This window comes from Scleropages formosus, chromosome 2 (genome assembly GCF_900964775.1).
Source record: "Scleropages formosus chromosome 2, fSclFor1.1, whole genome shotgun sequence".
NCBI lineage: Eukaryota > Metazoa > Chordata > Actinopteri > Osteoglossiformes > Osteoglossidae > Scleropages > Scleropages formosus.
Window position 1 is genome coordinate 6,411,842 of NC_041807.1, and position 15,227 is coordinate 6,427,068.

Consider the following 15,227-nt stretch of genomic DNA (forward strand, 5'->3'; position numbering starts at 1 on the left):
AAAACGAAAGAAACCAAAATAACTATGAGCTACAGCCGGAAGACCTTTGAGTTATCCGTAGTGAACAGCTTTACACGTGCGTCACACATTTTGTCCGCTGTACAGGCTGAGCCAACACACCTCTGACCTAAATATGGAGAAACACTGTCGGTCCGCTTCACACACAGTCCATCCAATCACTTCTGTGGACAGCTGTGGATTTGTGATTGTGCTGTGTTTCGCTTTCAGTTCTGGATTTCACTGCAACTTATTTTCCCTGAATTAGCGACAATGGAAAGGCACATTGCTGAGCATGTGGCGAATGAGATGTGGGGGTCCCTGTGCAGCCGCAATCCCCTAGTAGCCCCATACACACCTACGCTTGGAGCCTCCACGTGTTTCCTCGTGCACGTTCACGACACGCACTGCAGTATGTGACCAAAACCTCTTTGTTGTGTTTTTAGGAGGGTATGGCGAGGTATTATGATTGCAGACAAAGTTTGGTGCTGAGTAATTTTTGAATATTTTATACACTATGATACATTTCCTAAAAATTGAGCTTAGAAACCACTACTGCTTGTTTGCTCCAGTGAAGATTAAATGCAAGAGAAATCTGGGCACAGAACACAGATTTTCAGAGACTTACTAATGTTGTTCTGAATCTCATGGACTGTTTTCACTCCATTTCTCTTACTGTGTGTGTGTGTGTGTGTGTGTGTGTGTGTGTGTGTGTGTGTGTGTGTGTGTGTGTGTGTGTGTGTGTGTGTGTGTGTGTGAAGGCTTTGCTTATACAACTCCTCAAGTTACCAAGTTAAGCTGCTGTGTTCATTGAGCTTTGTGTTCTGGGTTCTCTGGTGGGTTCACACACCAAAGACTGCTGGCTTCCAACCAGCAGTGACAATCCAACCGTTTCGGTGGGCCAGAGCCACCAGAGCATTGCCAGCACGGTGCCAGACAACCTGCTTCAGTACACATACTTTGAAAATCCTGTCTTTCTTCATCCTTACTGTGCACGTGCTCTTCATATTCTGATTAGGTGACAACAAAGACAGAAAGCGTTTTTGGACGACTCATCTATATATACACTACCACATATACAATGGTATAAACACTTTACTGCTCCATATACTGTGGTATTATTACTGTGACAGTACAGCATACCTTGAGGTTGTCATGATTAGAGCACTCACAGACAGGAATCGTTGGACCCAAATGCAGGTGTTTATTCAGTGTCCAAAAATCAAAGGGACAGACAGAATCAAGGTCGGGGACAGGCAGTAATCTTCTGAGGAGCAAACGTCTTTACCGGGACAAACCAGAATCCGAAATCCAAGAATGACAAAAGTGAAGGTCAGAAAGCCAAAAGACACATTCCGAGGGAGGCGAGGGGGAAACAAGGGACCAGGGACAAGGGGAGTCGAAGAAACAAGGAGACATGAAGCACAGCTTGATGCAGAGGGCAGTGCTCGCTCTTGCGAGGTTCCACGAGCTGGTGTGGCTGGACCACCCTTTTATGCTTCATCTCCTTGTTGTGCTACAGATATGTTTGTCCTGTCCGATGCCGGGGAGTGTGAGAGATAATACAGTACTGCTCTGTATTGACTGATGTTGCTTTTGTTTTTAAAGGTATAACAAGTGGTAGGAGAAATCACATAATCCCATATGAGCTGTAAGCAAAATAAACTTTCAGAAGGGGACAGTCTGACATTTATTAATTTTTCTGACACTTTTACATTTACACTTACATTTATTTATTTAGCAGACACTTTTTTCTCCAAAGCGACGTACATCTCATAGAAAATACAATTTGTGCATTACATTAGCAGAAAGAGACTGAGATGCAGATGTGCAATTCTTAAGTAGTTAGTTTGTTTCCTTTACCATATGCACCGACGTTCATCACACATGTAGCTGCATAAAACTTTACCAGAATACTGCCGATTCCTAATCACCTTCTTAATAGTTTTTTTGAGATATATATATATAAACATTTACATTACAATGCAGGAGTGGCTCTGTAAACGATTGATCCGAGCATGATCATGAGCACGTATACCTTATGGGGATGAACATTTATACCTGACATGAACTTAAGAGATCAAGGGTGAAGTGAGTCTTGAAGAGGAGAGTGTTCAGGCCCTTTTTAAATATGGACAGAGATTCAGCAGTTCTGAGTGAGAGGGGGAGGTCGTTCCACCACAACGGAGCCAGGACCGAAAACCTCTATGCTTCACCTTTCGTGCATGGGACCACCAAGCGGGCAGATGTGGAAGGCCGTAGCAGTCTGGCTGGCATGCAGTGGATTATCAAGTCCTGTAGATAGCTGGGAGCAGATCTATTGATGCATTTCAATGGCATAACCTGGGTCTTAAATTTGATCCGGGCATCTATAGGAAGCCATTGCAAAGAAACGAGTAGAGGAGACACCGGCAAACGCTTTGGCAAGTCAAACACAGCTCGGGCAGCAGCGTTCTTTATCAGTTGTAGAGGTTTTATAACAGTAGCAGGAAGGCCAGACAAAAGAGAGCGGCATTAGGCTAGATGGGATGAGATGACCTGGACAAGTGATTGTGCAGAGTTGGTTGTGAGGTAAGGACGGATCCTGTGGATGTTATGCAGGATGTATCTGAAGGTCCAGGTTGTGGCTTTGATGTGCTGAGAGAACGATAGACATCATTCCCAGACTCTTAGCCAAGGAGATAGACAAAATGAGTGAGTTGTCCAGTTTGACTGAGAGATCATGACAGGAAGAGAGGCCAGCTGGGAGGTGTAGGATCTCTGTTTTGGAGAGGTTGAGTTGTAGATGGTGATCAGACATCCATGCAGAGATGTCCGACAGGCAGATAGCGATGCACGCTGAAATGTGTGATGCTCCAGGCGGAAAGGAGAGGAAGAACTAGGTATTTTCAGCGTAGCAGTGGTATTTGAATCCATGGAGGCAATGACAGGGCCGAGGGAGGAGGTGTAGATCGAGAAGAGCAGAGGACCCAGTACCGAGCCTTGTGGGAAACCGGTTGAGAGAGGCAGAGAAGAAGAACGGGAGCAGACCACTTGATAGAATCTGTCAGATAGGTAGGACTCAAACCATCTTAGCACTGTTCCTTTGATCCAAAGCTGACTAATAGAGACTAGAATCTGGTGGCCGACAGTGTCAAATGCTGCAGACAGGTCAAGGAGGATGAGGACTGAGGAGAGGGAGACCGTCTGGCCAACTGGACAGCATCAGACACTGCCAGGAGCGCTGTCTCCGTGGAGTGACCAACTTTGAATCCAGACTGATATCTGCTGAGGAGATGGTTCCAGGTGAGGAATTCAGAAAATTGATCACAGGTGCTTGTTTTAGAGCTTCTTTTCTCTAAGGATACCTACAATTATTTACCCTTTTATACAGCTGAGTAATTTTCTGGAGTAATTCAATTTATTTATTTTTTATAGACCACTCTTCTCACGCAGTGACACAGAGCGCTTTAACGCAGGCATAAGGCAAAAAAAACTAATAGGTCATATAAGAAACAAAGACAGTTGACTAATGACTACCATAATCCAGTACTTTTATAGAGCTATAAGGATCCCTACTGGCCACGGAGGAAAGGAACAAAAACTCCCAACTGAAAGTTGAGGGAGAAAGAAAACCTCTGGGGGTCCAAGGGCCAGTGGTTGCCCACCCCTCCTGGGCATTCTAAATTAAGTAACAATTCTAAGCCAGTTAACAAGTAATAATGATATTGTTGCTATATGGTATCTTGAATTCCCAACTCAGCATGGAACGTGTCGTCCATCATGGTAGTTAGTCATTATCTTCAGTCAGCATGGGATTTGTCTGTCACCACCGGCCGGCCTCCTCAAGTCTTATGTAGTGAGGCAGTGCTCAACAAGAAGAAAGAACAGAGTTAATAATTTGTAGCTTAAGTCAATTTAATATGCATTTGTATAAAGGTGGTAAAAACAACCAAGGCAAGTGGAATTACATTTCGAGGTTGAATGCCTGAGTGAACAGGTAAGTCTTTAGTCTGGATTTGAAGACATAAACAAACGGGGCATTTCTGACAGTAACTGGTAGACTATTCCACAGTTTAGGTGCTCTATAACTAAAGGCGTGACCTCCTACTGAGGTCTTATTGAATACAGGTACTTTAAGGTAACCTGAATCCAATGAACGAAGATATTGTGGCGCGCAGCGCCGTGGGTTTAGATGGGGCGAAGAAGGACGCAAAGGCAGCATTCATTTGGAACGTTTTATTCGAACACAAGCACACAGGGAAATAACGCTCGCGGTCCGAGGCCCCCCGTTTCCTCCAGGACCTGCTCGTCTAGCCAGCCTTCCCAGCCTGCTTACTGCCCCCAGGCTCTCTCCTCTCTCTCCCAGGCAGGCGCAGTCACCCCCTTATATTCCCTGTACGTCACCAAATGCTAACAAATTACAGTAAACACATTCCCCGCTCAAACACCGTAACAAGGGTCGTTACAATATCGTCCTGGAATATAAGAATCAATAATCTCACAAAGGTAAGCTGGATCAATGCGATGTACTGCCTTATAGGTCAAAAGAAGGATTTTATAATCAACTCTAAATGCGACCGGGAGCCAATATAACAATTTAAGTACCGGTGTTATATGGTCGTACTTCCTAGTTCTAGTGACATAGAAATCACCATAATTTAGCTATGCAGTCATTCAGAGTAAGTATCTTTCTGAAGGGTACTACAGCTGGAGGAGTGGCTCAAACCTGCAATCTTTGGGGCCAAAGACAGCAGCCCCAACCACTACACTATCAACTGTCCTACTCTAAGTGTTCTGAATTGCACGCTGACATTCTATGTAATATTTCTTGTTTTTTTCCTGCTCATTTAAGTAGAATTGAGAAATGACCACCTTGATTTCGGTCAATTTTATTCGGCACTGGTGCCCAGCATGAGGTGCATTATGTTACAGTCCACTGTATTATATACAAGGAGTTTGCTTGGTCTATGTCCTTATTTGCTATATTACATTTATCATGCTTTTTCCCCAAAGCAACTTACAATGTTAAGTTACCTACAACTATTCACCCACCTGTGACCTTTGGGTCCACAGACAGCAGCTCTTATCACTACGCTACCAGCTGTCCTCATATATAAAACATATTAAACAAAAGCACAATATTATGGACCTAGCAAAACCAGCAACATGAAGTTCTGGGTATATTAACAGCCACACTTGTTGACAGTCATGATCCTTGCTGATGACACATCTCTCCTTCTTTGCAGGAGTTTGCCACACTGACCAAGGAGCTGAATGTGTGCCGAGAGCAGCTTCTCGAGAAAGAGGAGGAAATCTCGGAACTGAAAGCAGAAAGGAACAACACCAGAGTAAGCTGGGCAGCTGTCACTGCACATGGGTCACATTGCTGTGAGGCTCTGCAACGTGGAAAATGGTGTGCTTGGTGCTTCGCTACATGAGCAATGTACATAGGTCACCCAGAAAGTAGTGGCCCCCTTTTAAAACCTTCAACTTGAGAGAACCATTTTAGATTCAATGTTGAAATACCATGATATATAAATTGTCACACTGACTTCTTGAAAAAGAAATCTTTGACTTTGTTTTTAAAGTAGCACAGGAGAAAGTGTGGGAAATTACTAAGATGTATGACTGTTTTTGTTAATAAGTCCTCTTTTACTTAATTTGCTTGGTGTGGAATTGGTAAAGTTGTGAGGGCAACCGCTGATTCTGTGATCCCCAGGGGTTTATTTTTCTCCCTCTCGATATGATTGGGAGTTTTTGTTTTCCTTTCTACTGTTTCCAGCTGAGGGGGTGCGGTGGCGCAGTGGCGCAGTGGGTTGGACCACAGTCCTGCTCTTCGGTGGGTCTGGGGTTTGAGTCCCGCTTGGGGTGCCTTGCGACGGACTGGCGTCCCGTCCTGGGTGTGTCCCCTCCCTCTCCAGCCTTACGCCCTGAGTTGCTGGGTTAGGCTCCGTGACTCTGTATGGGACAAGCGGTTCTGAAAATGTGTGTGTTTCCAGCTGGTTCACTCCATTGCTACATAAATATGTGTTGCAAATGTATTTTTCTATTATTTTCACTAACCTTGCTGAGCCCTCTGTGAGCAGAGTGATCTATAACAATAAACAGAGTTGAACAAAGCTCAGGTTTACCACCAGTACTAGGGCTCAGTGACTATTTAAGGATGTATGTCAGCGTCACTTTATGTCCTGTGTTTGGTGCTTCCAGACTCTAGGGCTGCTTGTGAAGGAGGAATACTGCCTGTGTTTAGTGACAGTTGTTCATGTACGTGGTGACCCAGTTGCTTCCTTTGTCTTGTGCAGCTGCTGCTTGAGCACCTGGAGTGCTTGGTGTCCCGACACGAGCGCTCCCTCAGGATGACCGTGGTTAAGCGTCAGGCCCCTCCCCCATCAGGTGTGTCCAGTGAGGTGGAAGTGCTTAAAGCCCTCAAGAGCCTCTTTGAGCACCATAAAGCGCTGGACGAGAAGGTAGGAGATCCTTTCTGTCATCTCCCCCCCCAAGCACTGGTGTACCTCTCACCCATCACATCATCATTCTTGCCCATGTCCTGTCCACAGCTTGAAGCCCGATCTTGTCAAGCGCTCCAAGTGTCCATTTCGAATGCACCCCTATGGCCAATGCACGGGGCTTACGCTCATGTGACTTTAACAACCACTCAGTTTTTCAAGGACAACGCAATTCCATGAAGTTGGTTATGACTTTGGTCTCAAATGCTGAGATGTTTTATTTTTTCAGAGAAAGGATCTGACTTGACTACCGATGTCAGTAACACCAAACTCCGGTGCATAAACAGCAAACAATAGCACTTTTTTTCAACAATGAGAAAATAACATTTGCAGGAATATTTGCAGTTTTCGGGCATTTGTGTTCATGTGTCAAAGCTGGAAAGGCAGCGCATGCGCCCTATTTTGTCCGCTTAAAATCTCACGAGTGAGTGTCTGCATGAGAAACAGATGAAGAGATTCGATACGAAGGTCCCTGCAGTGTGAGATGTGGAGCGTGGCCAGTGGCTCGGAAAAGTACTCACAGGTCAAGGCTGAGTCACTGTGAACTGCGCTCCTGTGGTCATGTTCCTCTTCTCAGGTGCGCGAGAGGCTGCGGGTGGCACTAGAGAGAGTGGCAACACTGGAGGGACAGCTGTCAGCCACCACTCAAGAAGTAAGGCAAATTGTGTGTGTGTGTGTGTGTGTGTGTGTGTGTGTGTGTGTGTGTGTGTGTGTGTGTCTGTGTGTGTGTCTGTGTGTGTGTGTTTGTGAGGCTCTTTGTTTTATTGTCAGTAACTGTGTATGACCATTTAATACTTCCTGTTTGTTTTCAGTTGCAGAGAAATTCCTCAAAATCCATCAGAATATTTCTCAATTATTTCTCTCATAATCACTTTTTGTGATAATGCCTTTAGTTGCGGTAGTTATAAAGCAGTGAAAAAAATACAGGAAACAAATTGAGGTATTTTATGGTATGAAATATTTTAAAAGTTAGTTAGGTTTGAAATATAAATTATGTTGTCTGATTAATAGTGCAGTTACAGTATTGATTATGCAATATTTACACTTGGTCGTAAAAGTGCAAAAGTGCTATGCTCAGGCAAAACACAATGAATTATTATACACAGGCGCAAGTACGCCGGGGGCTTTAAATGGATTGGATGCGCTGTATCGCAGGGCTGCACTTCTTTGGGTGGCAGGCGGTCAAGCAAACAGTGCACAAGAGTTTCCCTTGGAGAGAGAATTATTGGGATTTAGAAAGGCACAAGTAAAGGGGTACCAACTGTAATTTTCAGACATAAGTCCTCAAAGGTGGCAGGAAAAGAAATCCAGCCATCGTCCTTCTCATGTTGTACTGGTTAGAGCTGTGGTCACAGGTTTGATTTCCACCTCTAGCTGCAGTACCCTCGAGCAAGGTACTTACCCTAAATTGCTCCAGTAAAATTGCCCAGCTGTACAAATTGGTGAATAATTGTAGGCATCTCAACATTGTAAGTTGCTGTGGTTAGTTGCCAGCCATGTACCACTTTCGGGATTGAGGATACCATGGTGCTTCACAACACCCTGGCTGTCTAAGGCCACACTTACAGCCCACACCCCATTGCTACCACTACTTTTAATACCATGACTCAAGTAAAAGGAAATAGTGGTTAGGAGTGTTTGCTCTAAAAACTTTTCAAGTATCAAGTAGTTTGACTCGAAGCTTTTTAACGAGATGTACGTTGGAATCTGGATCAGTCTGTGTGGAGTTTGCATGTCCTCTCCGTGTCTGCCCTGCGTGGCTTTCCTTTGGGTACTCTTGCTTCCTCCCGCAGTCCAAACACACGCAGTTTGGGTGAATTGATGATGCTTAATTGCTCGTAGAGTGTGACAGGGTGCGTGTGTGTGTGTGTGTGTGTGTGTGTGTGTGTGTGTGTGTGTGTGTGTGTGTGTGTGTGTGTGACTACCTTGCAATGGAATAGCATTCCATCTAGGGTGTACCCCAGCCTTGCACCCAGTGATTCAAGGGTAGGCTCTGGACCGACATGGCTCTGATCAAGACAAGTGGTTAACCCTTTATGGTACTAACACAATGCTGGTATATTGGCTAAACATGATGTAATTGTTCGTGATTTACAGCCAAAGTCACTCTGACAGAGCTCTGACAATCCATAGAATCCAGCTCACAATGTCGGGGTGTCTGTACAGGTTTGCAGGTTCTTGGTTTTAAGGAGAGAAAGTTTAAACATGAAATGCAAAAGATTCGGCAGTAACAGTCGTAGGATGACAGGAATGTGTAGTCCCCTTTTCCTTCACAAATGAGTTCACATAAATGTTTCTGATGGTAAATAGTACTCTGAATCAGCACAAGTGGTATCCAAAACCCACCTCTAGTTACAGATGAGTCACTGAACTTGTACCGGGGTTGGCAAAATAATGAAAAATAACAATAATAACAATTATAACAATAAAAACAATTAGAAATTCATTTGAAATATGACTCATCGGTTCATAACCTCTTTTTGCACTGCTTAGAGTTCCAGATTTTGTCCTCATTGCTATTGTTGCAATATGCAACAATATGCAATTGTTCCACATCTATGCATTTCACAGCATTAATTTGGAATGGTCACTTAAATGGTCAAATGATGCTGGTTCACTTATGTCTTAATGTTTGAGATTGATTCATTGTTTATTTATTTACTTTTTTTATTTACAATTACAGGTGGTCTCTGATTTACGTTGGTCCAATTTAGGATTTTTTCAACTTTACGATGGTGAGCTGGCAATAGACATTCAGTAGAAACCCTACTTCGAATTTTGAATTTTGATTTTTTTTTTTCCTGGGCAACCGATATGCGGTGTGATACTCTTTCGCGATGCTGGGCAGCGGCAGAGATCCACATCTTCCAGTCTGCCATGCGGTTCTGTTTTGTGCATCCATAATGTCACAGAAATGCCCATCTGTGTCTTCTGCTACTGGTGGGAAGAAGAAGAGGAGTTCAATTACTCTTGAGGAGAAACTCAAGATAATTGCCCCGCAGTAAGGCAGCAAGCCTGTAATGGCCACTGCACGTATGTTAGCCTATGATGTTCGGTAGGTTAGATGTATTAAATGCATTTTTGACTTACGATATTTTCGACTTATGATGGGTTTCGCGTAACATAACCCCATCGTAAATTGGGGACCAGCTTTAAGTTGAGATCACGCTTCTTCTTATTTGAGCACTATGACCCTTGACACATTACATAACTACAATTTTTGTGTGAAGCTTCTCCAGTTCATAATTTGGCATCTTCTGAACCCAGGTACCTCTCGCTAAGTCCGCATTTTAAAGAACCAATTGCCAGACTTTTGTTGTTGACCTGTACTGGTAATGGGTGTTGAACTTATTTTCACTACCTTTGTAGTTATATTTGCAATTATGATTCAGTTAGTGTGAAGTTTGAGGCCGCCTTTTATGGTGTGATTGACATTAAAATGCTAATGTCATCTAATGCTTTTGTAGGTAGAGGCACGCGGCGATATTTTCGTCATCATTTGCGCATCAGCACATCAAGCTGATGATACTGATTGGATCACCGTCAAGAGCTGGATGGTTTTTCAGCTAGCTACCCCAAAGAAGAAATAGCCATAGCATTGTCATTTTTCTGTGCCCGACCCCGAGCACTTAAGCGCCATTGATAGCTTGGATCGTGTATTTTGCCGAGTAAGAAGTTACAATTGCGGAGGGTGCTTTTGTGGAAGGGAAAGCTCTGAGTAAGCAGACAGGGCCCTTTCTCTTCTTGCAGCACAGCTTCCATTTTTTCCCTTCAATATTTGGCTGGATATCTGGGTCAAAGCTTGCAGCAACTGGATACAGCTGCATCTGTAAAATCACACAAAAATTGTGTGTGTGTGTGTGGATTCTCTGTGGAATCATGTGACAGTTCTGCATTTCCACAAGTGCTGGAGAAAGTGCCGGAGCACCTGGGATAGATGGTGCTTCTTCTGTTTGTGGAAGCTGCTATGAGACGGAGCTCTGTGAAGATCAGCCCCAAGGTGAAGGAATACGATCTGTTTTTTCCCTTGGCTTCACTCAGTAAGAACACACTCTCATGGTAGTGAGGCATTTCGGTGCTCATCTGCATTTTAAAGAGGCACGACTCAGCCAGTCCAAGTATCCAATGATTTATTTTTAAATTCAGGGAAAGAAAAGAGAGTGACTTCCTTATTGTATGTTAGTGGCATGGAGTTTACTGCATGTGTACCCATTGCAGTTACATACCCCTCTGAACCCCTGTGATAAGCTGTCTTACTGGCCCTTTTTGGCAGTGGCAGAGGGAGATGTTGGCCCGCACTGTGTGTTCTTATAAAGAAGTGCCAGTCAACAGACTTCCAGCATCCAAGCTGTTGGAGGGCCGGACCCAACACTAGCATTACTTTTTGTGTTTTTATTGCTTCCGTACATTACACTACTCAATACATATACACTTTCATCCCAGGAATCTTGTTTTTGGTCATTATTCATTGGCATATGCCCTCATCAAGGTTACTTATATAGATCACAGTGCTTTGTGCGCTTATGCAATTGTGTATTTAGTTTGGATGAAGCTCCTTCGCCAAGAGTACAGAAGTTGTTTATTTGCTGGAATTTGAACTTGCCAAAAGAGAGAAAACTCAGCTTTTTATTAGAACACTGGCATACAAGGAAATAATGCTCTCAGTCCGAGGACCCCTTTTCCTCACGGACCTACACCTCAAACCAGCCTTCCCAGCCTACCTAGCACCTGTCATGCTTCGTTCAGAAAAGCCAACGAACTCAAGCATGAGTGCTTTGTAGTTGTAAGGAGCAGACTAGTAACTGCGTCAGGGACAGATGAGGATTTGTCTATCTTCGTACTTTGTTCAGGGAAGCACACAAAAGCCAGAGTCGCGTTCATGGAGCAGAGGGTTGAGGAGCCAGAGAAACCAAACTGGAGGAGCACAGGAAAGGGAAGGAGAGGGGAACAAGATAAGGGACAAGGAGGAACGGAGTTTGCTGCACATCTCTAGGAGCTGCTTCTTCTCAGGATGAGGTTCTGCAATCAGGTGTTTCTGTGTTGCCGCTTTTATGCCAGTCCTCCCTAATCACCCACAGGTGTGGTTGTCAGGCACGTAGTTGGGGGCTCAGGCTTTCCTCCCCTTTTTTGACTGACAAACAGTCACCCCCTTATATTTCCCGTAAGTCCCCCGAGTGGTTGAACACTTATTTCCATTTTTTCAACAATTCAACTATTTACAATAGACCCCTTTTCTCCCCCAAACTCTCGGTAATGTGGGTCATTACAATATATACTATACTGTAGGCAAGAGGTAAGTATCCATATTGGAGACAGCTGGTCACATAGTAGCGAGATCTGCTGCCTTTGACCCCAAAGGTCGCAGGTTCAATTCCCACCTCTGGCTGTAGTACCCTTGAGCAAGGTACTTACCCTAAAATTGCTCCACTAAAGCTGCCCAGCTGTATAAATGGGTAAACAATTGTAAGCTGCCCAGCTGTATAAATGGGTAAACAATTGTAAGTAGATTAACATTGTAAGTTGCTTTGGAGAAAAGTGTCAGCTAAATGTAAATATTGTTCATTACTTACATAATGACTCTAAAGCCCTCAGTTTCTGATGGTTGGATTAAGAGAAAAACACAGCAGGACCCTTTTTGTATTAATTTTTGTGCTAGAACAAAAAAAATCTCACACAGTCTGCTCCGATTTCTTATCCACTCCATTGCAGAATATCAGAAACATTTCACTATCAATTATTTTTGACCGCTGTACTTGGTTTGAATTCCCAGCTGATGTAGTGTTGCTTACCCCGAATTGCTTCAGCAAAAATACTCTTCTGTGTAAATGGGTAAACAACTTTATGTCACCACACAAATGCATTAAACAAAAACATGGTAAAAATTTAAGTTGCCAGTAAGGGTGGCTCCCACTGCAGGGGCTGAAGTGTGAATGCAGGCAAGCAAAGGTGTGTGAAAAATGGAGTGAGTGTCATTGAGGACGAGGAAGACCACTGCAGCTTCACATCTACTCTAGAGATCAGTGTCGCACTTGTGCGGATTAATGCGTGAAAACTGGACAAGTGAGGGTCATGCAGGGCATGATGGCTGCAATGTTGCTGGCACCATCTCTATATCCATCACGAGTCACGAAGGAGTGTGCTCTTCCACTTTATTTTCGTGTGCGGTAGGTCTTGTCTGTCTTTCGTGCAGCTGCTCTGAACGGAATGCACACATGTTCACTTGCTCTTAAAAGTAGATTCTCATAACTGGCGCGAGGTCTTGTCAAAAAGGGTTCGAGGGTGTTTTATCCTTCCTTTCCTGTCCATCCTTTCCTTTGCAGTGAAGTTGAAACATTTCTGAAAGTCAATTCAATTGTAATGTTGCATCTGTTTCAGCTAATATTGAGGCCTGTTTTGTTAGTTTATTGTGATACACCGTTAATTTCCAGCATGTTAATGCATTAGAGAGAACAACCTGTATTGTTTGGTGGCCCCCTATGTTGAGGGGCTGCCTGGGTCATATTTTACCACTTCAATCCCTTCTTTTTTTTCTTTTTTTTAACCACTTTTACATCGATCCCTGTTGTTTTAGACAAGCCACGTGAAAAAAAATTAACTGTACAATGTACAGTGTATGTTCATTTAAAATGTGTATCGATGGATCAGTATGACGCAGTATTTTCTTGCACACGCCTTTGAAATTAACTGTTAAATGTCTTGGTGGCTGTATGTCCAAAGGCTACAGAACATCATTCCGTCATTGAGCCAAATCATTCCAGCGAACATACACGAAATAACACGAAAGGTACAGCAAGCATGCTGGTGTCATTGGTGCTTTCCGTTGTTTGCTTGCAGCTGTGTGCAGTGAAGCAGAGGAAAGACAGGATGGAGGGAGAATCTCTGGACAGAATGGACTCAAAGCCCACGTGGAAGGTGAGAGTGTCTCCCCACATGCAGCTCCCAGTGAGAATTCGCTCAGCAGCTATGGCCAGAGCACTTTGTGTAGGTAGACAGCATCGCTCTGAGTTTCGCTCCTCACTCACATAACTGGGACAGTGTGGCTTTGGGGATAAAGTTATAATTTAGTCCTCTTTATTTTTCTCATGCTTCCTCTGTCCTGTTTTTTTTTTTTTTTTTGTGTGTGTCTCTGTCTGTCTTTTTGTGTTTCCCTGCCATGGTGTCTGTTCTGCTTTTTTTTTAGAACTTTTTTCTATTTTTGTTGTCTCTACTGTGTGAAAACAAGCATGTTTTTGTTTTTTGTTTCCATGGCTTCAAATTTGTTCCCTTATGGTGAAGAGTTTCTTTCTCACATTCAGTCAGTGTGCTTCCTTTCTGAGAAGATGGCTTTGATTTGTTTCCAAGAGCCACATGCGCTCCCCTCACTTTGTCTCCGCTTTACTCAGCAGTTATCAAGTTCTGCCGCCCACCCCCACCCCCACGCAAAGCCAGCCCTCGATCACAGTTCACTTGACATCCATTTCTCTTGAAATAACGAAAGCTTGACATAGCGAGGCAACTCCACATCTTGCTTAACTTTAAAGCAAGGTTCCTTATGCACTGTCGACATGCTCTATTCTAAAAGATGTTGCTCTGTGTGTGTGTGTGTGTGTGTGTGTGTGTGTGTGTGAGTGTACGCAGGCATGAAGCTGTGCTGAGATGGTAAATAAAGATGAAGGCTTTTCAATGTAACCAAAGTAGGCAGCGGCAATGGAAATGGGACAAGCTAGATCCTGTGAGAAACCATTCGGGCTCCCAAGCAGAGGACCGTATGACACTGCACATTGAAACACTACACACACACACACACACACACACACACACACACACACACACACACACACACACACACACACACACACACACGTACACGTACACGTACGTGCTGTTAGTTGTCAGGTGATTCTGTACAAACTGCAAGGCGCCTATCAGCTCAATGAACTAGGCTGGCAAGAGGGCAAGCAACACAGAACTTCAGGGTCCACAGTGGTAAGTGATGCGCGCCCACACAAAAAAAGTCCCATTTATATCTTGCATCTTGGCCGCTGTATTTAAGGCGTTCAAGACTGATATTTGCGCCCGCGCTTTCTGCGGACTTTGCAGAGAGCACAGGTGGCTGGGAATCACATTTATGGCCCGCAGTTATTCGTATTCTGGCCTCTCGAAGCATCTCTAATCCAGCCGGCGAGGAGAGAGGACCGCGTAGTGTGTGTTTAAATGTCTTCTGGGCTCAGTAATCTGAGGGGAAAAGGGGGTTGCCAGCTAAGCCTTTTCTAATTAGAAGGATGCAATGTATCGGTGCTGTCATCCAGCTCCCCCTGCTCATGGTTGGGAAATAAAAAGAACGTAGCAAGATCACTCAGTGCCCATGATCAGGGACCTGTACAGCACCCTGTTTAACACACTGCTGTGGGTACTGGGAGAAGCACATTCTTCTTTGAAGCTCTTTGCTTTAATTCATTCTTAAACGTTCTTTCTGTACCATAAAGCACTCCATCATTTTGTCAGGGGGTAAACGTAATGGATCTATGGCCTCATTGTTTGAGGGTCTCAATGCTCTTGTGAGGGGATGTTTTTCTTCTTCTTTTGTGTATGTTTAATGCCATTCAGGCCTATATTTCTCAGAATACATTTTTCATAAGCAGTCTCCCCGGGTTTCTCAAGCAACCCCTTTCTGTTTTTCTGCAAAAGGCGAAAACAAGGCACGATCCCTCAATGCTTCCCTTCATTTGTACTGGTCCTCACCTCGTAGAAAATGGATTTCTG

The 15,227-nt window shown here is 44.0% G+C and overlaps 1 protein-coding gene across 10 annotated transcripts in view; it reads left to right on the forward strand.

The window, feature by feature from the left end:
- Positions 1-15,227, forward strand: part of ppfia4 (PTPRF interacting protein alpha 4) — an 86,967-nt gene that overhangs the window by 40,925 nt on the left and 30,815 nt on the right. For all 10 annotated transcript variants that reach the window (XM_029246593.1, XM_029246621.1, XM_029246631.1 and 7 more), the window contains exons 2-5: positions 5,226-5,327; positions 6,282-6,446; positions 7,063-7,137; positions 13,320-13,397. In XM_029246593.1, coding sequence (XP_029102426.1) covers positions 5,226-5,327; positions 6,282-6,446; positions 7,063-7,137; positions 13,320-13,397 — 420 coding nt within the window. The remainder of the gene's footprint in view (positions 1-5,225; positions 5,328-6,281; positions 6,447-7,062; positions 7,138-13,319; positions 13,398-15,227) is intronic.